At 41.9% G+C, this 27,004-nt stretch overlaps 1 protein-coding gene across 3 annotated transcripts in view; it reads left to right on the top strand.

The window, feature by feature from the left end:
• The first annotated feature begins 453 nt into the window (after window positions 1–453).
• The window catches only part of RNF38 (ring finger protein 38), a 129,496-nt gene continuing 102,945 nt past the window's right edge, over window positions 454–27,004 (top strand). Inside the window, exon 1 of one of the 3 annotated variants that reach the window (XM_043566483.1) lies at window positions 454–881. In XM_043566483.1, the coding sequence (XP_043422418.1) occupies window positions 632–881 (250 nt within the window). In that variant the 5' untranslated portion in view covers window positions 454–631. The remainder of the gene's footprint in view (window positions 882–27,004) is intronic. The other 2 variants (XM_043566481.1, XM_043566482.1) reach the window with 2 other exon arrangements.

Raw genomic sequence — 27,004 nt, 5'->3', positions numbered from 1 at the left:
GAGGAGACTGGATATAGTGTGAGGGAGAGGAGGAGGGAGGCCGAGGCTGCACTCGCCGTAGAATGGGTGGCCATTCTACGGCGGGCGGGCGCGCCGGCGAGCCGCAGCAACCCGGGTCGAGCCCCTGGCAAACTCACTGACTCAAACACCGGCGCCCGAGGCAGCCGCGCAGCTGAGCCTCAGGCGCAGCCGGGCCTGGGTGGCGCGAGGCCCGGCCCGGGAGGCCAGCGTCTGTGCCCCGGAGGCGGACCGGGGGCGGGGCAGTCCCCGGGGCAGGGCTCTCCCGCGGGCGGCCCTTTGCCTCCCCGCCTCCGCGAGCCGCCGCAGCAGAGGATGCCCTACGGCACCGCCCGCCCGGCCCCGGAGAGGCGGCTGAGGAGCCGGCCGCCCATTGGTCGCGGCGGCGCGGCGTCTCCGCCCCCTCCGCGTCCCCGCCCCCCCTCCGCCGCCGCCGCCGCCACCGCCGCCGCTGCCGCCGCCGCTGCCGCTGCCGCTTCCCGGCTCCGCCTCCTCCCCCTCCGGGAGCCGCCTCCGTCGCCGCCACCGCTGCTGCTGCCGCCGGCCCGGGCCCAGCCAGCGCCCGCCCGCCGGAGTCGAGTCGCAGTCGGAGCCGCTTTCCGCGGCCCCCGCCATGAGCGGAAGCGCCGCCGCCGCGGTCGCCGCCGCCGCCTCAGCAGCTGCGGCCGCCGCGCACTTCCAGCCTCAGTCGTCGTCTCCCAGGCCGGGCGCCGCCGAGCTAGGGCCCCTGCGCCGCCCGCGCCCCCCGCCGCCGCCGCCCCGGCCCGAGCCAGCCGCTGCCGGCCGCCTCAGCCCTCCGGGCCACGGGCCTCTCCGGGCGGGCTCCCAGGGTGGCGGCGCCTGCGGCCGAGCGCCGGGAGCAGGTACGGGGTCCCGGAGCGGGCCGGGCGGGGAGGGGCGTGGGTTGGTTTTCGGGGGTGGGGGGCCCAAAGGCGTGTGGTCCAGCCTTCCGGCCCCGCGGAGGGGGTGGAGCGTTGTCTGGGGTCAGCTTTGTCCGGCCCCGGATACCCTGTGAGCTCTGCGTCCCCGCCGCGCCGAGCGGCTCACAAAGCGTTTTCCTACCCGGTGGGTAGCCCCCTCCCCTAGGGTGGGCAGGGCAGGACTTCTCTAGGTCTCCGCTTGGCGGAGGAGGAAACCAAGGCTTACTGGGGGAAGTGACTTGCCCAAGGTCACGTAGCCGGTGAGAGCCGTAACCTGGCTGGGACCCAGGGCCACCCTGGGCCGGAGCGGGCCCCGAGTCGGGGACGGGGGGCTGGAAGGAGGAAGAACTCCTAGCCCCCGGGACCCGAGAGACATTGACCCGGAGGAGGGGGCTCTAGGCCCTGGTCCTAGGCACGCCCACCCAATGCTTTTTAGGTAGGCTTCGGGGATAAGATCTCTTGCGCGGTGGAGAGAAGGAGCAGGGGCCCCTTTGAGGGCTTGGGGGGTACTCTGGGGAGCCGATTTGGGGAGCCTCAGAGGGGAGAGATTCGGATGGGGGGTGTGCCTCCTGGGGGAGGGCTTTCTTGAGTGAATGGGGCAGAGCTTCGGAAACTTCTCATCATGGGGACTGTTTGGTTTCTGCCAGGCCACATTGCCCACCACTGCCCGGACTAAACCAATCTAGCTGAGATTAATAGGGAGGCCTTCCCGCTTTTGTGGAGACACCTATAAGGTGTTTGTTTTCATGAAATGGCACGAGTTTCGTTCGTGCCCCAAAACAGAAGTGCGTATAAGGCCCTAGTAAAAGCATTTCTGCTACAGAAGGCCGAATGAGTCTTTTTCCAGGTGGTCTGGATCTGTCACACATGGAGGACCCCTGGAGAACAGCTATCGGAGGCGTGAAGGGGAAGGAAGCAGGGATGATTGGGACAAGTCACCCTCCAGCCTGGCATGTTGGGGCCATGTGCTGCAGGGACTCCCATTTTTCTTTGGGGTGGGTGGTTTTTACTGTAGTGGATATATCTTGGAAAGGGAAGGAGAGGACTTGGGAGTTCTAGAGGAGAGAGGGAGGGCAATGGAGAGTGTCCTGTGGAGCTCAGAAAGCTGTAGAATGGGGAAAAAGAAGAGGATATTTAGTCATTGTGGGGGAAGGGAGATAAAAGGGTTGCTGAGGGGAGGGGCGCCGTGTCTAGTCTAGAGAAAACTTGGGATGTTTCAAAGAGGGAGCCAGGGGTTTGAAAGGAGTCTGTTAGAGGTGGATGGTATCTTACAAGGTTGAGTAATAGGTACTGGTCTGCAATCACTTCATTTTCTTCCAGTAAAGACATTTGTAGTACTTTTATATAAATGTTTTGGCTTTTGCACTCCCCACCCGCATTCTCTTTCCTGGTCTAAGGCTGTCGGCCCATAGTATTGTCTTGGAAGTAAGGCTTGACAAAAGAGGGAAGGGGAAGACTAATTAGCAAATGCATTAATTAGGGCCCTTTGTCCGAAATGATTCCTTGTTAAGTCAGCCGATTTCTTGCTGCCCTCCTGCACTTCGGCTTTCCAGCTGTGGTGGGTGTTTGGGGGATGGGGACGTGCTCTGGAAGAACTGCCCTGATTTAGACAAGATAAATTTTTCTTAAAAAATTGAGACATATATTTGACAAATATGTATAAAAGCATGAAAATTCACTGGTCAAAGATTTTAATTAGTGAAACGCAAATTGAAACAATAAGGAGGTGCTGTTTCACACCCATCAGAGTGGCAAAAATTAAATGCTGTGGTAATCAAGTGTTAGTGAGGTTGTGGGGAAATCAACTTTTATTTACTGCTAGTGGGAATGTAAATGGATACAACTACCTTGGTCAGTAGTGTAGCGATGTCTTGTTGGAGGGCTAACATACCTATTTACCCAAAATGTCTATTTCTGCGTCTAAGAAGTAATATGGTCGTCCAAGAAAATAAGTAAGAAAAAGTATAAGCATGCTCATTGCAGCTCAAATGCCCACCAACAAGAGGAATGCATAAATTGTTAGATAGTCCCACACAATTGAGTCTTAACAGCACTGTGAAAAATAAACCACAGCCTCATGCTTTAAAATGAATGAATCTCACAAACATAATATGGGGTGGGGGAACAAGTTACAGATTTCTTACAAAATGTTTGCACTTGTATAAAATCTGAAAACATGCAAAATAATATGGTTTGGGGGCTATGTACCTATGTCGTAAAAGTATAAAAACATGCATGGTAACAACTAACACCAAATTCAGAGTAGAAATTATCTCTGGGAAGAAAAGATGAAGAATGGGATTGGACAGGGGTACACCAAGGGCTTTAATTATATCTAATATTCTATTACCAAGAAACCTGAATCAGATAATTGCAAATTAGGATTTGCTTATTTTGGGTGTTGGGTCAGAGATATTCAATATATTATTTTAAATATTTTTCAGATGTTTGAAATATTTCTCACATGCAGAGCATTTTCTTATTTATCGAGTGCAGGAATTTTGTCCCATAAAAATGAAACTTCTGCCACAGACTCCAGTCCAGCACAGCCTGTTAGACTTGCAGGCTGGTGATCCTTTTCTCACCCCTTTCTGACCTGCAAAGCCTGGTATTGCGATGGGTGACTTTTATTTTGGAACTGCTGATAGGCATGGAGGATTTCCCAGTGTTTCTAAACTTTCTGGTGGACTTAGGTCAGCAGTTTGAGCTTTGTCAAAATATAAGTGCTCCAGGACGTTCTAACTTATCTGTTGCAGGGAGGGACCCAGACATCTGATTCTGACAAAGTTCCCCAGTAGATTCTGATGACCACTAAAATTTGAGAACCACTGCCTTAGGCTCCTGACTCTGGGCTGTACTCCATTTTAGCTTTGCCCTAGGCTGCCTTCTCTTGCCTCTCCTGCCTAACTGGGACTAATTTGGACCCATGTGATACTTCGCTCTTTTATAGGGCATAAAAGAGTGATGGGGTTGAAAGCTGTTGAATGTGAAGGCATTCATAATCTGGTCATCTCTTCCTCTTATTTTCATGCAGGTAGCTAAGGGGCCCATTATCCACCAGGGCTATTTATCAGGTTTTACAAACTTTAACCACTTGTGTCGCTCACTATATGGGGTTTTATAGTTAAGATAGGAGCAAAAAAACCCCAAACAAACAAAAAAAACAAAGGGGGGGGGTGCACTAACAGAGAAGGAAAACCAGCAGATTTGGAGAAAGGAAATCCCCAATAGTAAATGTATGTGATCCAACCTTTCTCTACAAATGGTAGAGATTCTTTTAGTGCCTTAGCTTATGACATGCATTTGAATTTCAGCTATTTGAACGTATAGTCAAAGATTAGGGTCTTAAATAACAACTGATTATCACCTCAAGATGGAAGTTTCCTTTCTCCCAAATTTGCTAGTTTTACTTCTCTGCCAGACCCTTTTTGCTCTAGTCCTAATATGTTTAGGAATTAATTTATATTAACAAATAGGATTTCTGGTAATGAAATGTGTAAAATGCTTGTTTGCCTTTGGTAAGGTTCTTTCTGGAAACCTACCTTGAAAGGGCAGTGTGTCCCCAGGTTTTGGGGACCCCATATTTTTGCAGGGCTGCTGTGTGAGGTTGTGTAGATTGTGCCCAACCCGAAGTCACCTGTTTTGGGTGACAAGTGGGAGTGCAAATTCATTTGTGCTCCACTTCTCAAAATGAGCAATTCGCGTGGACGTGTGTCCTCTCAGAAGAGGGGGCACTCTTTTCAGATTCTCACCAAGGTGCTTCGTGAAGTAGCTGCCTTGCAGCTTTGTTGGTCTGTGTATAACTGTGCCGTCTATAGTTGTGGACCCTGTGAAGAGGGCATGTCAGTTTTGGGCCTTGAGTTCCAAGCGTTTTCCCCACGTGAACTTTTCAAGGGAAGGGACCCGCCCCTGGCTTTTCATCACCATGCTCAGTTGTACCAGGCTTTCAGCTTAAAATTGTAAAAATTTGTTATGGAGCTAGAGAAATATGCCCCTTTTTGAAAATACCATTATTTATGAAAAGACGGAATGAGAGAGAAATATTAAAAAGACAACAGCATCTGGTACTTGAAGAAGAGAAAGTAGCTATGCACCCCACCCCATTTGCTCTTGCATTCTTGCAGTGCTCACTTTGAGGGGGAAATACGATGGTATTTTTCTCTTCCTATTTCCCCCTACGCTAGTATTCCTGAATTTCTGAAGACCTGAGGCTTTTTAGCCAATTTTGAAAATATTTACCCATTTGTATTTTCCATTAAGTGGTTGTTTACGCTTCCTGCTGTTTTATTTTTTCTTGGAGAGAGGGGAGGGGGTAGTGCTCAACCAAGGACAAGACTGGACTTCCTACTGCTTTTGCAAATAATGGCAGTGTGTTTTTCAGAACAGTTGTCATGGAAGAGTGCTGTTCTGTGGGCTCAAGGGAGAGGTACATTTGAAGTGGTTTCTCTTGTCTTTATTATTATTTTTAAACATGATTGAGGGTGATGGTTACAGAGTTCCATTGTGCTTTTGCTGCTGTTTTGGAGGAGGTTTTTTGAAGAAAATATACTTAAAGCTAAAAATGTTTAACAAAAATAGTCTTAGGCTCACACGAGAAAAACAAACAGTTCTCACCTTTAGGCCTTACCCAAAGCAGTTTGAATTTTTTCCAGTTCTGTTTAAATGGATATTGGTACTATTTTAGGGACTGCTTAGAACACTTAACTGGAGTGACGTAGGGCAGGTGGAGGAGGAGAATGATCGGATTATACTGGGGTTTATCAGTAGTTCCTCCAATCGTGATATGGAAAGCTATCACTGTATTGTCTGCTTTTTTGTGTTAAAGTATGTGTAGAAATAAGGGCGAGATTGTGAGTTTTGATATGTATAATAATTTGACCCTGTTGAAAGAAAAAGCAGAGGGAAGAAGTGGTAAGAGGAAGAAATACATGCTTGGAAGACAGTAGCAAGCAATTAAATAGCAGTACATTTCATAGTACTTTTGGGATGTTCCTTGAGTTGAAAGGTACCTGTCTGTATCCGTTCTGCTTCAGCACCTTTGATTTCAGTGTCTGAAGATAGTGCTTACTGATCTTTGGTTGAAATCTGTTTTACCGTCATGGAACTGGAAAGTGAGTAGTTTTGAAGACTAGACTGAGGTAGTAGGGTAGGCTGAAAGTAAAAACAAGTATATCCGTTTTGTAACTGCTTTGTAAATAGGAGTTGGGAGTCTCATAATTAACAAAAGTATTTTTCATTTGGCTTTTAGGCTATCTTATTTAAAAATTGTTTTAATGAATTTGTCTTCCTATCTGTGCCTCAATACATATTTGAGTACCTACTGGGTGTCATAATACCACTACCTATACTTTGGGGTATAGATAACCTTGGGGTGATAGCCTTCATTGTCAGAGACTTCATTACCTGAGGTACTGAGAACGGCACAAAGGCTGTGGGCTTCAGCTAGTTCGTTCTTTCTTTTGTCACGCTTCCTTCTGCTCCCTGGTCTTCTGGGTTTGGTGGTGATCTACCCATCTGTCAGGTCAGCCCTGCCCCTCCTCTCCCCATGTGAGGGGCACAGAGGCTTTACAGAACCATTCGGCCGGGCACCTTCAAGTAAAACCCCTCCAACAATATTGAGCCAGACCCGAGGGCCATCATAGTGGCTCCAGTTCCTCTTCCTTCTCTGTTGCCTGTGTTGACACCACCCACCCTTTGCTGTGGAGCCTGGAAGTCGCCCCCCTCACCCCCAATCATACAAAGAGGCTTTGTGCTCTGAGGATGTTCTAAAGGCGGGATCACTGTAATTATAATTCCCCAAGCACAACCAAGTAATGGGGGCAGGCAGGGTAAAGATGGTATCCAAGTTCTTGTTGGTAGGGAGAAGTCAGCCGGGATTAAAAATCATCTGGAGTCAGTACCAAAATGGATAATGGAGTGTTGTTGGTAATGCTGATGGGAATGTATTTAAGTGAATGCATTTCAGATTTTTACATTCTAATACTTGCGAGATACTTGAAGCTTTAAAAAGCATAAGACAGCCGGAACTTTTTTTTAGGTCTTTTTTCTTTTTTTTTTTTAAGTCTAAAATTGTAACCGAAAACTACTTTAGAAGAAGGTATGTAGAAATCCCAGTCTACTTTGCTTTATGTTTCTGTTGCCAGAATGATTGATTGCCCAAGAAAGCCAAATACATAACTTATTACTAGGGGTGCTCCAAATACATAACTTATTACTTTTTTTGCTTGTTTCTAAAAGTAAGCTCTGACTGACATTTTTGGGAAGGTAATTTCCCCCTACCACCATGAGAAAAAAAAAAAATCAGTGTGGGGATATGTGCTTAATAAACTTTTATATCAACCATCTATGTCGTGTGCTTCCAAGCTGTGTTGGCAATCTTTTAATGAAAACTTTCTTCTTAGTATGTTAACTATTCATATATTACTCTGACTAGTGTCTCAAACAAACTTTTTTGTGTTTTTAAAATGAAGTGCACCAGGGGCGCCTGGGTGGCTCAGTCAGTTGAGTGTCCGACTTCAGCTCAGGTCATGATCTCACGGTCTGTGAGTTCGAGCCCCGCATCGGGCTCTGTGCTGACAGCCTGCTTCAGATTCTGTGTCTCCATCTCGCGGCCCCTCCCCTGCTCATGCTCTGCGTCTGTCTCTCAATAATAAATAAACATTAAAAAAAAAAATTAAAAAAAAAAAGGCACATGGCTTCTTTAAAACGAAGTGCACCAAACAATTGCAGAGGTCAGTAGACTTTAGGATAGTGGATTCCAGTTGTCCTTTATGCAAGGTGAAGGGAAAAGACCCTTTTTGTTGTTAAGCTTAGCACTGACTTCTGTGGTGAGTGAAGCAATCAGGGTGATCACGTGTACTATATATGGAAACCTTTAGCTACTGTCAGCTGGCCCTTCTTCTAAAAGCATGGCCCCTGACAAAAGTGTGCAATGTGATGATTTGACATATGAATACATTTTGAAATGATAATCACAATCAGGTTTATTAATACATCCATCACCTCACATAGTTATCTGTGTGTGTGAGAGAGAATGTTTCAGATCTATTCTCTTAGCAAATTTCAAGTATACAATACAGTATTATTAACTGTAGTCACCATGATATACATAGATTTTCAGAACTTATCTTATAATTGAAGGCTTGTGCCCTTTGACCAACATCTCCCCATTTTCCCTAATTTCCAGACTCGGGTAACCATATTCTACTCTGTTTCTATGAGTTTGACTTTTTAAATTAAAAACAATTTTATTTATTTATTTATTTATTTATTTATTTATTAATTATTTTAGAGCCCACATGTGAGATTGTATAGTATTTGTCTTTCTCTGTTTGGCTTGTTTCACTTAACATTATGTCCTCCATGTTCATCCATTTGTTGGATGTTGCAAATGGCAGGATTTCCTTCTTTCTAATGGCTGAATAATATTCCATTGTACATATATACCACATCTTCCTTCATCCAATCATCAGACACATAGGTCCCTATCTTAGCTGTTTTGAATAATGCTGCAAGGAACGTGGGAATGCAGATATCTTGAAGAAATCTACCTTAAATTTATCTTCCTATAAGACTACGGGGTAGTCTGTTACAAAGATATTGCCCATATAATCCTTAGAAAGGACTACCAATTTGACAGCTAAAGGTTATGAGATTTAAAAGTACACAAGGCTCCATTTTATCTGCTTTTAATGAGAAGTAAGGTTGATTCCCGCCCCCTGCCCCCAGCCAACCTCGCCAATGTTTTAGGCAAATATAGTGCTTATCAGTGACTTTATTTTAGCTTAATTGTAAACTGTTATTTGTCTACTTCATGTCATTTATAATATACATTTCCTTTGGAGATTAACCTCTGACTCTTACTTTACTGCTCTCTGGTGGCCACTAAGTGATAAAACATTTATTGAATGCCTACTTTGTACCAGGCACAGTGAGGATTTCGGGTAAAATTCAGATATGCAACAGTTCACTGATAGATTCTGACAGTATGGTAGCAGAACAAATGCATTTTTGGATCTGCAAATTGTTAATAAGAGGGCAGAGAACATCAAAATTTCATTAATAGTGGTGATATATAACCATGATAATTAATGTTGCTAAAGCACAGACCTAACCAGATAAAAAATTTGAGTGGTTATTTTCTAAGTAAAAGAAATATTTTTTCAGGACACCTGGGTGGCTCAGTCGGTTAAGCATCCAACTCTTGATTTTGGCTCATGTCATGATCCCACACAGTTTTTGAGATTGAACCCTACATCAGGCTCTGTGCTGATAGTGTGGAGACTACTTGGAATTCTTTCTCTCTCTCTCTCTCTCTGTCTTTTTCTCGATCAAAATAAATAGACATTAAAAAAATTTTTAGGGGCTCCTGGGTGGCTCGGTCGGTTGAGCGTTCGACTTCGGCTTAGGTCATGATCTCGCAGTTGTGAGTTTGAGCCCCGCGTCGGGCTCTGTGCTGACAGCTCAGAGCCTGGAGTCGACTTTGGATTCTGTCTCCCTCTCTCTCTGCCCCTTTCCCGCTCATGTTCTGTCTCTTTCTGTCTCTCAAAAATGAGTAAACGTTAAAAAATAAAAAAAAATTATTTTGGTCTGGTAGTCAAGACCAGCATAATTAGGTCTTCATTATTTCAATCTCTATTCTTCCTCATGAATATTATTCTCCAAGGAAATAGGATACCCTGTTGTCTATATGTCCATCACTTTTTCATCTTTTTTTCTTTGATTTTTTAGCTTTAAGGGCTTTTAGATTTTCCAAAGCCCACTTTTTAAATGTCTAGATGGTAATTGTCACTTATTGTGTGCAAAGCTCTGTTCCAAGTGCTTTACGTGGATTAATTCATTTAATTTGCACTATAGACCTCTAAGGTTGATGCTATTATTATCCTTAATGTGCAGATGAAGAAACTGGAACAGAGAGAGGTTAAATAACTTGCTAGAGAGGATGCAGCTATTAAGAGTGTTATCTGGGATATGAACTGAAGCTGTCTAGTTCCAGAGTCTATATTTTTAGCCATCATGCTTTACTACATCTCTCTCTTTCTCTCTCTCTCTCTCTTTTTTTTTTTTCCAGCAGACTTAGGAGTTAGTTTTGGTAACAAAAGGTTGAATGTAAGCAAAGGTGATCACTGCTTTAGCCACTGAAAGGAATTTGCAGTCTTTAGTTTTACCTTTGCTCCTGAGAAATCTCTTTTCTTAAAGTTCTGAATTACTGCATTAAGATTATTTAATTGATATTTAAAAGTCATTCATTACTTTTTTACATAAAGAGTAGGAGTACCTGCACTGGGGTGGGTGGATTTACATTAGAACAGGCATATTTAAATTACTTCTTAGAAAATCTCTCATATTCTGTAATCCTGAACAGTAGGGTCTTAACTGAGGGCTTGTTTGGGCACTTACGCAGATAAAAAAAATTATCGGAAAAATTTGACCCTACTCAGAGGAACTTCTGAATTTCATCTTTTTTGTGGATATGGGTACCCTTCCCCCAAATATCATCCATCCAAGAATGGATGTTAGACTTCATTTTAGCCTTTTCTTTTTAGCCTACTTAATTTCCATAATAAATTGGTTTGTCACAAGCTAAAGCATAAGCATATCTCTTAATCCAGTAGCATAGAATATGAACATTTCAGGTGTTAGTTGCAGAGCCTGGTGTGGGGTTGATGCTGTCTGAGACAGTGGCTTATTTGAGGAAAATAATATAGTATTGTGGTTACCAAGTGAGCTACTTCAAAACTGCTAAGTTGGAATCTGAGATTGAGTAAATTTTCTCATAAACAGTTATGGATGGTGTTTCTAACATTTCATCTATATTGTAGGCTTAATAGGCATTGGTGAGCCATCCTTTTAGAAGATGTGCTGTGAGAAAATGAGATTCTAAGGTCAAAACCAGGTACAGTACTTACAGACTTTTGGAACGTGGCCTGTTTTTGAGTGGAGCACTGCCAACAATCTTTTTCTCCTACTTTGCTTATGGATACCTAGAAAGGAAAAATGAACTGTTTGCTTTTCAGCTTCCTAAGTGATATGGAATTAGTTCATCGGAGGAAGATATTCTTTCTATTCAGCCAGGGCAAAGACTGATTAATTCAGATAATTGAGGCATTTCCACCTATTTACTTTTTGGAGTTTAAGAATCTTACCTTCAGAACAACTCTAGAGTTATGTTTGGGGGCTCTAATGGAAATCATTGTTGACTGCCTTTGCTGTATGTCAAGAATGAGTCATGAACTCTTGTGATCTAATTATCCAATGTTTCTATTTAAAAATTGTACATATATTGTTGAAAACAAATTATTACTATTCTATGATATTTTTGAACTTTAAATAAAAGCTACCATTGTGTGCTAAAAAAACAAAAAACAAAACCAAAAAACCAACAAAGGCAACAAGTAAAAGATCTGCCTTCTTAAAATGAATTTGTGTGCAACTCATGACGTTATTAAATTGTATGTTAAGGTCAAAACAAGAGTCAGAATTTGATTCTAGAATGTTTAGATAATACTGTATATACTTTGAGTCTAATTTTTGGTAGAACAAAATCTTCAAAAAAAAATGAACTCTGTCTCAATTGACGTAAGTGATTTTAATTTAACATAAATAGTTGGAAATAGTAGAAATATAGTTTTGCCATAGCAAAATCTTTCTTTAGAACATTGGAGATGTACATGTTTCCTTTTGAAGTATAATTGTTTGATAGAATATTATTTATTTTTCCTGGTGCTGTGTAATTAAAACTGCCTAAATTTATTTTAAGGTTTGATTCAAACTTTGTTTCTGTGGAAGAAAAATTACCAAATTGCAAAGGGGCTTTAGAAATACTGATTCCACGATTGCTTTTAAGAAGGGAGAGGCAAAAAAAAAAAAAAAAAAAAAAAAGAAGGGAGAGGCAAGTCAAATTGGGTATGAGCTCCACAGAATTGTCTGTGCTACTTCCTGGGTCAGAAAAGCTTAGAGAGGGGGGCTGTGTTGTAGGAGGGCGGGGCATGAACCTGGTAGGAACTAGAAGTGAAACTGGAAGTGCCTTTTTTAAAAAAGAAAAAAAAAAGCAGATTGTTGTATTAGTCTGAGTCAGGCTGGGTTGAGCAGTGAGTGTTTCTCAAGCGCAAATGTGTATGTAGTGCCCTCGCAGATTTCCTGATTAAGTCAACATGTTTGCAGTTGACTCAGGACCGACCTTAGACCCAATGGTGGAAGATGAGAGAAGGGCCAAAGGAGAGGCCGAGGCAGGGGTCTTAGGGTGCAGTTTTTGAAAGAAAATTTCTGAGCCTTTGAGAGACAGCAGGAAGTTAAAGGTGGAATTCTGGGAACATATCCACCCCCTCCTCTCCAGCCCAAGCTGTCTGGAGGTGGAGCCTGAGCCGAGGCAGTGGAGGATAAGTAGACTAATGGATGTTGGTAAAGGTATCCTTGTTAGAACAGAAAAGGTATATCACTGTGGTTTGTCTTAAAATGATAGATTCTCATTACAATCTTAGCCATACAAAGGTTAGCACGTCTTACATAATTTTATTTTGCCTAGGGTTAAAAGTGAAATTCACTTATTTTTTTAAAAAAATGAGAATTTAGGATATAACATTGACACTGAAAAGAGCATTAAATTTCCAGTGTGGTTAAATGGTAGTTATACGCTATCTGTCATGCATAAAAGATGACAGTGCTAACATGCTCTGCCTAACTAGGGCATGCAGTGCTAATGTTTTTCCCACAGGAGTGATAGGTTCAAATTCAGAGATTAAAAACCTGTGCTCTTTCTGCTGGTCTCCCTTCTTCTATCCCCAGAAACCATTCACAGATGCTCTGTGTGTGGATGGGTGTGAGTAATATGGATGAGGATTGGGTTTATGGGTCTGAGGTAGGCCAACACCTCTCACACTTGATTTATGCATCACTTGGGAATCTTATGAAAATGAAGATTTCTAGCAAGGTTACTGATGATAGTGAAGTGGTTTGAGTAGCCAAGGAGTGGAGTAGTGGCTCTCAAACTGTGTAATAGTCATCTGCAGGGCTGGTTAAAAGGAAGAGTACTAGGTGACACCACCTTCCAAGCTTTTGAATCACTTTACCAGCGGGTAGGGCCTAATATTTTGCACACACACAAAAAATTTCTAGGTGATGGTATTGTGGGGTGTGTGTGTGTATGTGTGTGTGTGTGTATTTTGAGATCCACTGAGGTAGAATATAAAGACTATAGAGGAGAATCAAACCATCTGTCTTGGCTTCTTGAGCATTATTTTGTAACTGAAAATGGTGAAGGAAAGGTTGCTGAAAGTCATAATTAATACTGTTCATGGTTAAATAGGTGATGGGAATTAAGGAGTGCACTTGTGATGACCACCAGGTGTTCTATGGAAGTGTTGAATCATTGTATTGTACACCTGAAACTAATATTATGCTGCAAGTTAACTAACTGGAATCTAAATGAAAACTTAAAAAAAATTACTGTTTAGGTTAGGCAAATAACACATCATTAAACAATTTTGTGTGTTTTATTGTATGGTGAGTATATGTCTGTGTCTAGAAAACATCAACAACAGACTCACACCATACTGGTGGTAATAAAGATTATTCTTTCTGGAGAAGGATCCAGGATTATGGAGGGTGGGGTTTTAGCTTTCTTTTGTAACGTTTTAATTTTTACTGAAAAGATTGTACTTCTATTATGTAATTAATTTTATAAAAAGGCATACGAAAACTGGGCTAGATTGCCTCCCGTTTACTTCTCTAGATCTGTCCTCCACCCTGTTCCACCTGGCTCTCTGCCCTAAGGAAAGAGCTCCCAGATCCTCTGGCTTCTTACTGTAACGGTTTAGCCTTAAGAAGAAATTGAAGGGAAGGAGGATGAAGTCAGAATATTTATTCTCCTCTCACGGTAGCCTGCATTTTATTACCTGGGTTCTGGGAAACTCTGTCTCTTGTCTTTTTTGGGGACCAGAGCAATAATTGTTCAGTTATTGCTAGTTCTGGTTCCTGTTCTATCCCCTGTGATTTCTGTAGGCCTCAACTAATTTAGTAATTATTCCTTTTACAGATAGACCCCTTTCAGATTATTCTGAGTTTGTCATCCCTTTACTGTTGGGACCCTGACTGATGGACCCTCTAGTCCTGTTCTTCTCTCTACTATAATCCCATCTCAGAGGTAGTGACAGTACTATTTTGGTATGTGTAACTTCCAGACATTTCTATACATAACATGGCCCTAAAATAAATGTACATATTTTACACAAAAGGAATCCTATTGTACTTCCAATTGTATGAATTTTTTTCACATCATACTACATTGTGACCATTTTTTACATCAGTATAATCTACTTCTTTTTAAAAAATTTTATAAGCTTATTTATTTTGAGAGGAGCACATGTGTGGGGAGGGGCGGAGAGAGAGAATCCCAAGCAGGCTCTGCATGGCCAGTGTGGAGCCCAATGGGGGGGCTTGAACTCATGAACCCATGAGACCATGACCCATGCTGAGATCAAGAGTCAGACGCCCAACCAACTGAGCTACCCAGGCACCCCAAATCTGCCTCATTCTTAATAGCTACAGCTAAATATACTGTCCATTGTATTTGATATGGACATGCCACAACTTAACCAGTTCCTTATATATTTAACATGATACTTTCGTAAAAAAATTTTTAATGTTTTTATTTATTTTTGAGAGAGAGAGAGAGACCGAGCATGAACAGGGGAAGGGGGCAGAGAGAGAGGGAGACACAGAATCCCAAGCAGGCTCCAGGCTCCAAGCTGACAGCACAAAGCCAGACACGAGGCTTGAACTCCTGAACCACGAGATCATGACCTGAACTGAAGTTGGGTGCTCAACCTACTGAGCCACCCAAAGCTCCTCCAATTTAACATGATAATTTTAATCATATACTGAATTTTCATTAATAATTAGATCTGTTTCTGCATTCTGTTCTATTGTTCTGTCTCTATTCTGGCACCAATATTACACATTTTGCTTATTGTAGTTTTATACAGATAAATTCTTGGCAGGGCAAATCCTGGTAGTTATTTTTATTTTGGAGAAGACTTTGGGCTTTCATCATGTACTTTTTTCCCTTCCAGATATATCTTTTAAAAGTATTTGTTAGGATTCCTACAATAGTCATTGATACATTGATTGGAAAGGCATTAGTGAAGTTTTATAGTTTAATTCACATTTGTCAATGTATTTTACACAGTAGGGCATTTTCATCATGTTTTTGAGTTTTGCTGATGTTAGGAAAAGCGGTGGATTTTTGGATATTTATTTAAAAACCTGCCTATTTCTGGGGCACCTGGGTGGCTCAGTTGGTTAAGTGTCCAGCTTCAGCTCAGGTCATGATCTCATGGTTCATGAGTTCGAGCCCTGCATCTGGCTCTGCAGTGACAGCTCAGAGCCAGATTCTGTGTCTCCCTCTCTCTCTCTGCCCCTCCCCTGCTCATGTTCTCTCTCTCTCTCTCTCTCAAAAATAAGCAAACATTAGAAAAAATTTTTTTAAACCTGCCTATTTCCTGAGGTTTTTTAGTTATTTTAATAGTTTTTTCATAGATTTTTCTTGGATATTCCAGTTGGATGACTTTACTGATAAATATTGCTAATTTAGACTCCTTTTCAGTATTCCCCCCCTTTATTCTTATTTTATTGGCTAGACTATAACATCCAGAAAAATGTCATATATGTGACTTAATGAGGCTGCCTCAGGTATGCTTCACTGTTCATTGTGGAGCTGACTGTGGGACTGAAACCTGACAAGTTAAAGGAGTATTTTTATTTGTTAAGTGTTTTTTTTCTCAGAAAGGATAAATTTGTCAGATGCTGTTCAACTCAGTTATCTACCCTTGGAGATTGTTTCTTTCAACCTGTGCTGAGTTAATCAATTTTCAGTATGGAATTATTACTAAATTTCTGGAACAAATCTCATAGTACTAGATTGATTTTAGTATTTAGGATTTTGGTATATATGCACAAGGGGAATGGCCTGTAATTTTCCTTCCTTGTGCCATTCTTGACATGAAGATTTTGATAGCATGGAAAAATAGTGTTTGGGTTGAAAGAGCAGTAACCATTTCTATTTTGTTTTTTAGTTTATTCCATTCAGTTTTCTTATTTTTTGTGTGTTGGGAGTGAGGTGGGGGGCAAGTAGTCAATTTTGGTAAGTTAGATATTATTTTTAGAAAATTAAATTCCTTTTCCAGCTTAAAAAAAAAATACGAGTGAGTTCATATATGTTCTCTTTCCTTTCAAAATTTCCTCTGTATGGGGCACCTGGGTGGCTTAGTCAGTTGAGTGTCCAACTTCGGCTCAATGGCTTGTGAGTTCCAGCCCCTCATGGAGCTTGCTGCTGTCAGTGCAGAGCCTGCTTTGGGTCTTCTGTCCCCCTCTCTGTCTTTGCCCCTTCCCCACTTGCACTCTCTCTTGCAAAAATAAATAAATCTTAAAATAAAATTTCCTCTGTAAATATGATTTTATCAGCTTTCTTACTCTTAATTTGTATTTTGTTCTTTTTTTTTTTTTAATTTTTTTTTTCAACGTTTATTTATTTTTGGGACAGAGAGAGACAGAGCATGAATGGGGGAGGGGCAGAGAGAGAGGGAGACACAGAATCGGAAACAGGCTCCAGGCTCTGAGCCATCAGCCCAGAGCCCGACGCGGGGCTCGAACTCCCGGACCGCGAGATCGTGACCTGGCTGAAGTCGGACGCTTAACCGACTGCGCCACCCAGGCGCCCCAGTATTTTGTTCTTTTTGATTAGATTAAAATCTGTCTCTGCCTATTTATCCGTCTGTAAAATAGGTATAATGAAAATGAGCTAATGTATGTGTCTTACTACATGGTAAGCAATCAAATGATGGCCGCTACTAAAAAAAATGATTGCCTTTTATTATTTTTGTACTTTTATTGTTTCTATATTTTTGTATTCTGATTCAGGAATTTCGGTTCTCATCTTTATTAAAACTTTCTGTATGCCTTACAAGTTTTTAAAAAATGTATACATTTATCGTCTTCTGATTACAAAAATGCACATGGCAAAAAATTCAAACATTACAGAAATAGATATCAGAGAAAATAAGTCTCTTCAAATTCTTGAGAGATCAAGGTTGGTGTCTATATACATATGTGTTTTTGTTTTTATTATACACTTACATGTAAGTGTATTTGTATAAAGTTATAAAAAATGGGACGATACATACTGTTTTGCAACTTGCTTTTTGCTACTTTATATCTTGGATCTCTTTCCAAGTTAGAATTTATAGATCTGGTTTTTGTTAAAAAAAATTTTTTTTTTAACATTTATTTATTTTTGAGACAGAGAGAGAGAGGAGAGCATGAACAGGGGAGGGTCAGAGGAAGAGGGAGACAAAGAATCTGAAACAGGCTCCAGGCTCTGAGCTGTCAGCACAGAGCCTGAGTGGGGCTTGAACCTTGCGGACCGTGAGATCATGACCTGAGCCGAAGTCGGACGCTTAACCAACTGAGCCACCCAGGCGCCCCTGGTTTTTGTTTTTTAAAACCTTTATTTGACAGGGATGCCTGTGCAGCTCAGTCAGTCAGGTGTCTGATTTGATCAGCTCAGGTCATGATCTCACAGTTCCTGGAATCGAGCCCCGTGTTGGGCTCTGTGCTGACAGCTCAGAGCCCAAAGCCTGCTTCAGATTCTGTGTCTCCCTCTCTCTCTGCCCCTCTACTGTGTGTTTGCTCACGCTATTTCAAAATGAATAACTAAAAAAATAAATAAATAAAACCTTTATTTGACGAACAATATAGGTCTGGCAACATTGACATCTTCTGAGTTTGCTCCTCAGTGAATCCTCACAATGTGAACACACTTGTGACCGATAGTCAGGTCAAGAAGTAAAATATGACAAGTACTCCAGAAGCTTCCCTGTGTGTTCCCTATCTTGTTATTTTTTAAGATTTAGCAGCTTCATTAAGATATAACTCACATATCATACAATTCGCCCATATGAAGTGTAAAATTCATTGCATTTGGTATTTTGGTATATTCACAATTGTGCAACCATTACCACTATCTAATTCTAGAATCTTTTCATCACCCCAGAAAGAAACCCTGTACCCATTGGCAGTCACTCTCCATTTCTTCCTATCTCATTGGTAGGCAACAACTGAACTATTTTCTGTCTTTTTTTAAAAATTTTTTTTTTTCAACATTTATTTATTTTTGGGACAGAGAGAGACAGAGCATGAACGGGGGAGGGGCAGAGAGAGAGGGAGACACAGAATCGGAAACAGGGTCCAGGCTCTGAGCCATCAGCCCAGAGCCTGACGTGGGGCTCGAACTCCCGGACCGCGAGATCGTGACCTGGCTGAAGTCGGACGCTTAACCGACTGCGCCACCCAGGCGCCCCCTGTCTTTATAGATTTTTTCCATACTAGACCTTTTATATCAGTGGAATCATGCATTGTATGGTCTTTTATGACCGGCTTCTTTCTCTTATCATAATGTTTTCAGGTTCATCCATATTGTAACATATGTCAGCATTTCATTCCTTTTAATGGCCAAATAATCGTTGTATGGATATACTATGTTTTATTTATCCATTCCTCAATCAATGGACATTTGGGTTGAACCACTTTTGAACTATTATGAATAAAGCTGCTATGAGCATTTGTGTGCTAGATTTTGTGTGGACATAATATTTACGTTTCTCTTAGATACATAGGCATACCCCTAAGAGTGGAAATCCTGGATTTTTAAAGGTTTTAAAATTTTCCCTAATTGTCAGAGGCAAAGCTAAATAGTATCTTTTGTGTCTTTATAACTTTTATTTATTCTTTAAAGGTTATTTTGAGAGAGAGGGAGAGAGAGTAGCAGGGGATGGGCAGAGAGAGGAGAGAGACAATTCCAAGTAGGCTTTGCGCTGTCAGCACAGAGCCTGAGCTCACAATCGTGAGACCATGACCTGAGCTGAAATCAAGAGTCAGATGCTTAACCCACTGGGCTACCCAGGAGCCCCTGTGTCTTTATAATTTCAAGCATTTCAGTACATTTGTGCTTCTCGACTCGGCTTTTTTTTTTTTTTTTTTTTTGTAGATATAATCTGGCATTTATGTTATTTTTATATATTACATATTTTCTTTTGAGAATGATTTTTTAAAATGTTTTCATGCAATTATATAGTGAGATTTACAACAGTTATTTAGATTTATCTGTATTTTAAGTTGTTTGCTGTTGCCTTCCATTCTTAGCTATGCAGTAAATGTAAATCTGTTCATTTGTTGGGCGAGGACTACAGTTTCCAGGATCCATGCTTACACACTCTTTATTTATTTATTTATTTATTTATTTATTTATTTATTTAAGAGTGTGTGCAAGTGGGGGCTAGAAGAAAAGGGGGAGAGAGAGAATCCTAAGCAGCCTTCACACTTTGTGGAATCTAACATGGGGCTCGATCCCATGACCCTGGGATAATGGCCTGAGCTGAAATAAGAGTGCAACACTCAACCGACTGAGCCACCCAGACGCCCCCCTCCCCGCCTCCAGCCATACTTTTTATAGTACGTGAGTAGATCTGTGTGGACATTTCAAAGGTATGATTAAGGTTTGATTTTCATTGACCTAATCCAGAGCTTTGTTTGCTCTCAACTCATCAGGAGTTTCAAGGTAATATTTTTCAGTTAGTTACCCTTCCAGGAAGAACCTCCTGAGGTTGGGAGTTTGTAGAGAGAAATCTGATGTAGTCTTTCTTGGTGATCAGAGAGGGGAATAAGGAAAGTAGATGGACAGACTGGAGTGCATAGTTCTATTATTTGGAAGAATCACCTAATCCTGGAGCATTGTGCCTACTGCCTTTTTCAAATCTAATGTGTACATATCTTCATATTTGTGTGATTTATCAGTACCACTGGTTTTCCTATGAGCCTTTGCGCTATTACAGATAATTTTTGTAGTGTCTTTGCTTTACCCAAAAGGTAAACAGGTCATATTGAAATCTGAATGAAAATACTTTTTTTTTCTTGTTACATTTGTTTATTTTTGAAGGAGAGAGAGACAGAGCATAAGCAAGGGAGGGACAGAGAGAGAGGGAGATACAGAATCTGAAGCAGGCTCCAGGCTCTGAGCTGTCAGCACAGAGCCCGATGTGGGGCTTTAACCCACGAACCATGAGATCATGACCTGAGCCGAAGTCAGACACTTAACCAACTGAGCCATCCATGTGCCCCTGAATGGAAATATTTCTTAAGGAGTCTGTAGGAGATGAACCACAGTGTGATATTAATATGAATTTTCCAAGGTCTAGGAGCTAGTATTCAATTGCATGGGCCCAGAAACTGGGCTTTTCCTACATGTCTACAGGTGATCAGGCTCACACTGTCTATACAACAGAAGACTTTTATCCAGGGCGCCTGGGTAGCCCAGTTGGTTGAGCGTCTGACTTCGGCTTGGATCATGATCTCATGGTTTGTGGGTTCAAGCCCCACATTGGGCTCTGTGCTGACAGTGCAGAGCCTGTTTGGGATTCTTTGTCTGCACCTCCCCCACTCACACTCTCTCAAAATAAATAAAAAAAATTTTTTATCCAAACTGAAAATACCAGTTTATTTATAATGTGAAATGATCTTTCAAATGATTTAAATTCAACAACTAAATATGTGTCTACTTTGTACTAGGCCTACTCACTGTGTATGCAGTAGTGAAGAAAAACAGGTAAAACCTCTGCTCTTACGAAGATTATATTCTGATGATGTGAGACAGACTGTAACTAATAAATACATAATATGTTGTAAAGATGGTGAGTGCTAAGAAGATAGAGTAGGGTAAAGAAAGATGAGCAAAGTGTGAAAGAGAGGGTATTATTTAAATTCGTTGGCCAAAGTAGACCTCTGTGGTATGGTGATCCTTGAGCTGAGACCCAAAGGAAGTGAGGAGTCAAACAATGCCAGTGCAAAAGCCCTGAAGCAGAAGTGTGCTTACTGTCTTCAAGGAGCAGGAGGGAATTCTGAGTGGCTAGACAGGAGGAGCAGAGTGGCAGGAAGTAGGGTGGTAACCTCCTAGACCATTAAAAAGACTTTCTGACTTTTGTTCTGAGTTGAGATTACTGAGCAGGGAAGTGATGTTAGGACATGACTTCCCTTTTAGCACCATCACTCTGGCTGCAGTGCTTAAGGATGGGCTCTGGGGAAGGGGAGGGGTTGGAGTTGGAAAAGCCATTAGGAGGCAGTTTTGGTAGAACAGGAGATGAAGTGATTTACCAGCTTCTTGGTTGTGGCCAGGAAGTGTGGGCTAAGTCAGAAACAGGCTGCCTGGTGTACAGTCCGTCACCTGTCAGCCCTTGTCAACTTGACCCTTTCTTCTCCTTTCTGAAACTGACTGCCCTTGCCAAGATCATCGATGATGGTGAGTTACAAACCAATGGACACTCAGGCCACATCTCACTCGTACATCTTCCCGGAATCCATAGAAGTCACTCTTTCTTGAATCCCTGTGTCTTGGCTTCTGTAAGCTCACAGTGCTAATTTCGTCTCACATGTGTGTGTACTTTTTTTGTTAGCTCCCTCCCCCCAATCACTACAGGCTTGAGTTGTTCACAGCTTGGCCTTGTACCCTTGTTTTTTTCCTGTGTTCTCTTTCTCGATACTGTTTGTTCCCAAGGATTTAAATATCATTTATATGCTGAGAATTCCCAAATTTACATTTTATAGGGAGCTCATATTTTACCTGTCAAAAACTAAAATTATTACCCAGCCCAAACTGGGGGGACCTGCCTTTCCACCTTCGCGGGTTTTTTTCCCCATCAATCATGGTACCATCATTTGCTTAAACTGGGAACCAAGGAGTGATTTTTGGCATTTTTGTTTTTCCTGTCATGCCCCTTTACCCCATCCTTCACCAAGTCCTTTTCAGCTTCTCTCCAAAATGTATCTTGTATCCTTTCATTTCTTTCCATTGAAACCATCTTGTCTCTCCCTTGGAACTGTCGCTTACAGAGTTTTAGTTGGTCTTCACGCTTCTCTGGCGTCCCCTCCCATTTTCTCTGTGCAGCAATCGGAGAGTTTTTGTTTTTCTTTTTTTATTTTTTTTTTAACGTTTATTTATTTTTGAGAGACAGAGTGTGAGCGGGGGAAGGGCAGAGAGAGGGAGGCACAGAATCTGAAGCCAGCTCCAGGCACCCAGCTGTCGGACTCGCAAACCACAATATTATGACCTGAGTCAAAGTTGGATGCTTAACCAACTGAGCCACCCAGGTGCCCTGCTTTTATTATTTTTTTTAATTTTTATTATTTTTTTAAGTTTTATTTATGTAAGTAAGCTCTACACCCAACGTGGGGCTCAAACTCACAACCCTGAGATCGAGAGTCACATGCTCCTCCGACTGAGCTGGCCAGGCGCCCCCAGAGAGCTTTTAAAACAAGGGGTCATGTAGCTACTTAAAATCATTCATTGGCTCGCTGCTGCACTTGAACTTACCCAATATTTCCTTAGCTCTCAGCTTTCCTGTGAGGTTTTTCTTGACTGCCCTGTCTGAAAGGTGGTTCTGACCCTCTGCTCTCTCATTGCACCCTGGTTTTTTTCCCCCCTTTGAAGCACTTGACACAGTCTATAATTACTCATTAATGGAGTTACATATGTGGCCCAGACACTTCTCCCTCTAGGTCTGGCAAAGATAGACGAATTGTACTTTAGCAGAAGAGTTTGGTCTTAATTGTAACTGATACCAAAGAAAGTGAATTCAGAAGAGGCTGCAAATAATTTTTTACTTTGTCTTGGGTCAATTCCCAGAAGCCCATTCTCTTTTGATGTTCCTTCTTCTTTGCTTTTCTTTACCCCTTCCCTTTCTATTCTCATAACCTTCCTTTTGCCCAAGTCAGGGAAGGTCTTTGACAGCTTGTGTTGAAGCCTGAGGTGACTTGTTCATGGCTCTATCCAGTAAGGTGGTTTTGGGTCTCATGTTCTTCACACCCGAACATTTATACGACAGACCAGACCTCTCTTATGTGGCCATCTCTCCTAATCAACTTTGATATGTCAACCTAATGTACCTCCTGTTGACCAGGAGTTTGGCATTGGGAAAAATAGAGGGAATGAAGGGAACTGGGGTTCCCTTGTCCTGCTTGCTCCCACTTTATATTGTCTTCCCTACTAGACTGCCACCGGCATGAGGAGACAAATCTGTCTCTGATGTTCACTATCACGATGTACCCAGTGTTTATATGGTGCTTGGCACTTAGTGGCTGCTCTGTACACATCCACAGAATGGAAGTGGAACAAAAGCAGGGAGCTCATCTTGTGAGAATTTCATCTAAGTGACAGGAGGGGAGAGTTGAAAAATCTCTTCCTCTCAGCAGTTGACGCCTCTAGTATCCAGAATATTTGTGTGTTCCCTCCTGCTCCCCTCAACTGTCTCTCCAGAGCTAGACATGACCAGAGTTTGGTTTCAGAACCTGTTTTTTTTTTGGTTGCTGTTTGCCACCTTCAGGGGGCCCTTTGTTTCTCTGTATGTGTAAGTGCCACTGATTTAAGTTGGTTGCTTCTCCTAGTCCATGAAGTGTTTGTGGGCCTAGTAAAAAGCTCATTTCCTACTACTGTGTTTTGATTTGCTTCACTTTCCTAATCAACCCTGTTCTTGGGGGGTTGGGCAGTTGTAGTTTTTTTTTTTTTTTTGTCACTTATACTAGAGAAGTAAACCATAAGTTTTGCAAACTGAGAATCTCTTTTTATAATACTCTCCACTACCTTCTTTGCTAGACAGCCATATGGAGTTCTGAGGAAGGTGTGTGGATAATTAACTCTTTGTGCTTATATGAAACAATTATGCTGGAAGAATTGGAATTTCTAGTATAGTTATTGATCATTACTGTTTTTTTTTTTAACATTTATTTATTTTTGAGACAGAGAGAGACAGAGCATGAATGGGGGAGGGTCAGAGAGAGGGAGACACAGAATCCGAAACAGGCTCCAGGCTCTGAGTGGTCAGCACAGAGCCTGATGCGGGGCTTGAACTCACGGACCAGACCGTGAGATCATGACCTGAGCTGAAGTCAGACGCTTAACGGACTGAGCCACCCAGGCGCCCCAGTCATTACTGTTTTTAATCCTTAACATTGTCTTCTAGGCAGTTGATCATCATCGTAAGGAACCACAAGAAAAATGTTTTAAAATTACATTTGTGGTCTCTAATTGGAAGCACTTATTTTGGCCCTGAGTATAGTTTTCAGATATTAAGAGATATGGTTTTGGTGAAAGGACTTAAGTTTTTTTCCTTTCCTTTTATTTTATCTTTAATATTTTTATTTATATTTGAGAGACAGGTAGAGCACGAGCGGGGGAGGGGCAGAGAGAGGGAGACAGAATCTGAATCAGGCTCCAGGCTCTGAGCTATCAGCACAGAGCCCGGTGCAAAAACCCCAAGTTTTTGCCTTTTAAGTTAAAAACAATTTTTTTTTCTTTTTTTGCATGGAGTTAAAATATTTCCCCCTAAAATGTTAGGTAGCAATAGCCTAAAAATACGTAGGTATAAAACAGCATTTGTGCGGATGTTACCAAGTACTATGTAGAGTCTTGTGTTCAAAGACTTCCTGACTAATCCTTCCTTCATTTTCTTTTGGAAGAACACTGCAATCAGGTAAAACTCATTCTTAGCTTTGTATGTGGTAGTAAAAGATAAATATGAAGATAAATTTTTTAAAACCACAAACCTCTGAAGTGAACAATTAATAGTATTTAGTGGTGGTGGGAAGAAAGAAAAATCTCTGTGTAAGCAGCATACAGTATTTAGAGTTAATATTTTATGTGGTCTGTATGTGATGGAGTGGAGTATGAAGTAAGTTCTGTCTCTCTCTCCTGCATCCAGGGTGTCAAATTTAAATGAATTCTTGGGGCTCCTGGGTGGCTCAGTTAAACGTCCAACTTTAGCTCAGGTCATGAGCTCACGGCTCATGAGTTCAAGCCCCATGTGGGGCTGTGTACTAATAGCTCATAACCTGGAGCCTGTGACTCCCTCTCTCTCTGCCCCTCCCCAACTTGTGTTCTGTCTCTCTCTAAAATATAAACAAACATTAAAAAAAAAAAAAAGAACTCTTCAGTCTTAGAAAACACTAGGGGGATTTGTAGTCAAAGGTTATAAAACCATGATAATGGATTTATTCTCAAAATATTAAATACTCAACAAAATGAGGGCAGTATTCCATTCCTGATTTTGACAGAGATGTTTTCTTTTTGGACAAATAAAAGGAGTTAATACTTTAACATAGACTAAGAGTAATTTCATGGCTCCCAGTCAGAATGGCTAGTATCAAAAAGACAAGAAGAAGGGGCTCCTGGGTGGGGTGGCACAGTCAGTTAAGCATCTGACTTTGGCTCAGGTCATGATCTCATGGTTCATGGGTTCGAGCCCTGTGTTGGGCTCTGTGCTGGCAGCTCAGAGCATGGAGCCTGCATTGGATTCTGTGTCTCCCTCTCTCTCTGCCCCACCCTTGCTCACACTCTGTCTCTCTCAAGAATCAATAAACATTAAAAAAAAAAAAAAAGACAAGAAATAACAAGTGTTGGTAAGAATGTGGGGTAAGGGAACCCACATGCACTGTTGGAAGGAATGTAAATTGATGCATACTGAAAACAGTACAAAGGTTCCTCCAAAAATTAAAAATAAAATTACCATGTGGTCCTCTAATTCCACTATTGGGTATTACCCAAAGAATAGGAAAATACTAATTTGAAAGATATATGCACCCTTAATGTTTATTGCAGCATTATTTACAATAGCCAAGATGTGGAAGGAACCCAAATGTCCATCCATAGCCGAATGGATTAAGAAGAGGTAGTAAATACACAATGGAATATACTCAGCTGTAGAAGAAAAAAAAAAAATCTTGCCATTGTGACAACATGGAAAGACCTAGGGGCTATTATGCTAAGTGAAATAAGCTAGACAGAGGAAGACAGATACCATATGATTTCACTTACATGTGGAATCTAAAAACCAAAGCAGCCCCTCCTCCCCCTCCCCTTTTTAAACATTTATTTATTGGGGCGCCTGGGTGGCGCAGTCGGTTAAGCGTCCGACTTCAGCCAGGTCACGATCTCGCGGTCCATGAGTTCGAGCCCCGCGTCAGGCTCTGGGCTGATGGCTGGGAGCCTGGAGCCTGTTTCCGATTCTGTGTGTCCCTCTCTCTCTGCCCCTCCCCCGTTCATGCTCTGTCTCTCTCTGTCCCAAAAAAAAAAAAAAAAAGTTGAAAAAAACATTTATTTATTTTTGAGAGAGACAGAGACAGTACAAGCTGGGGAGGAACAGAGAGGGGGAGACACAGAATCTGAAGCAGGCTCCAGGCTCAGAGCTGTCAGCACAGAGCCCGAGGCAGGGCTTGAACTCACAAACTGTGAGATCATAACCTGAGCCGAAGTTGGACGTTTAACCGACTGAGCCACCCAGGCGCCTCTAAACAGACTCTTAAATATGGAGAACAAACTAAACTGGTGGTTGCTAGAGGGGAAGGTTGTGGGGGGATGAGCAGAATAGGTGAAGGAGGTTAAGAGGTACAAACCTCCGGTTACAAAATAAGTAAGTTGTAAAGTACAGCATAGGGAATATAGTCAATAATACTGTGATAAAGTTGTATGGTGACAGATGGTAACCATACTTACTGTGGTGAGTGTTAACTAATGTACAGAATTGTCAAATCACTATACTGTACACCTGAAACTAAACATTGTATGTCAACTATACTTCCAATAATAATTTTAAAAAAGTCCCCCAAACTTAAAAAAGTTATTTTCAGGGAGGGTTAGATCATGTATGCTAGAAGGCCCTTTACCTGAGGGACTCCCCTCTCACATCTCACATTTTCACCCCTTCCCCTATCTTTTCATTGTGTGGCCATGGAGGGCGATCTTCCTTTCTTATGGAATACTTTTTTTTTTTTTTTTTTTTTAAGAGAGAGAGAGAGCGAGCGCGCGCATGAGCATGGGAGAGGGGCAGAAGGAGAGAGACAGAGAATCCCAGCAGGCTCCATGTTCAGTGTGGAGTCTAACGTGGGGCTCGATCCTGCAACCCTGGGACCATGACCTGAGACGAAGTCAAGGGTCAGACATTCAACTGACTAAACCACCCAGGCGCCCCTCT

This window comes from Prionailurus bengalensis, chromosome D4 (assembly GCF_016509475.1).
Source record: "Prionailurus bengalensis isolate Pbe53 chromosome D4, Fcat_Pben_1.1_paternal_pri, whole genome shotgun sequence".
Taxonomy (NCBI): Eukaryota; Metazoa; Chordata; class Mammalia; order Carnivora; family Felidae; genus Prionailurus; species Prionailurus bengalensis.
The sequence above is the reverse complement of the archived record's forward strand: the minus strand, read 5'-3'. Positions and strand labels throughout refer to the sequence as shown.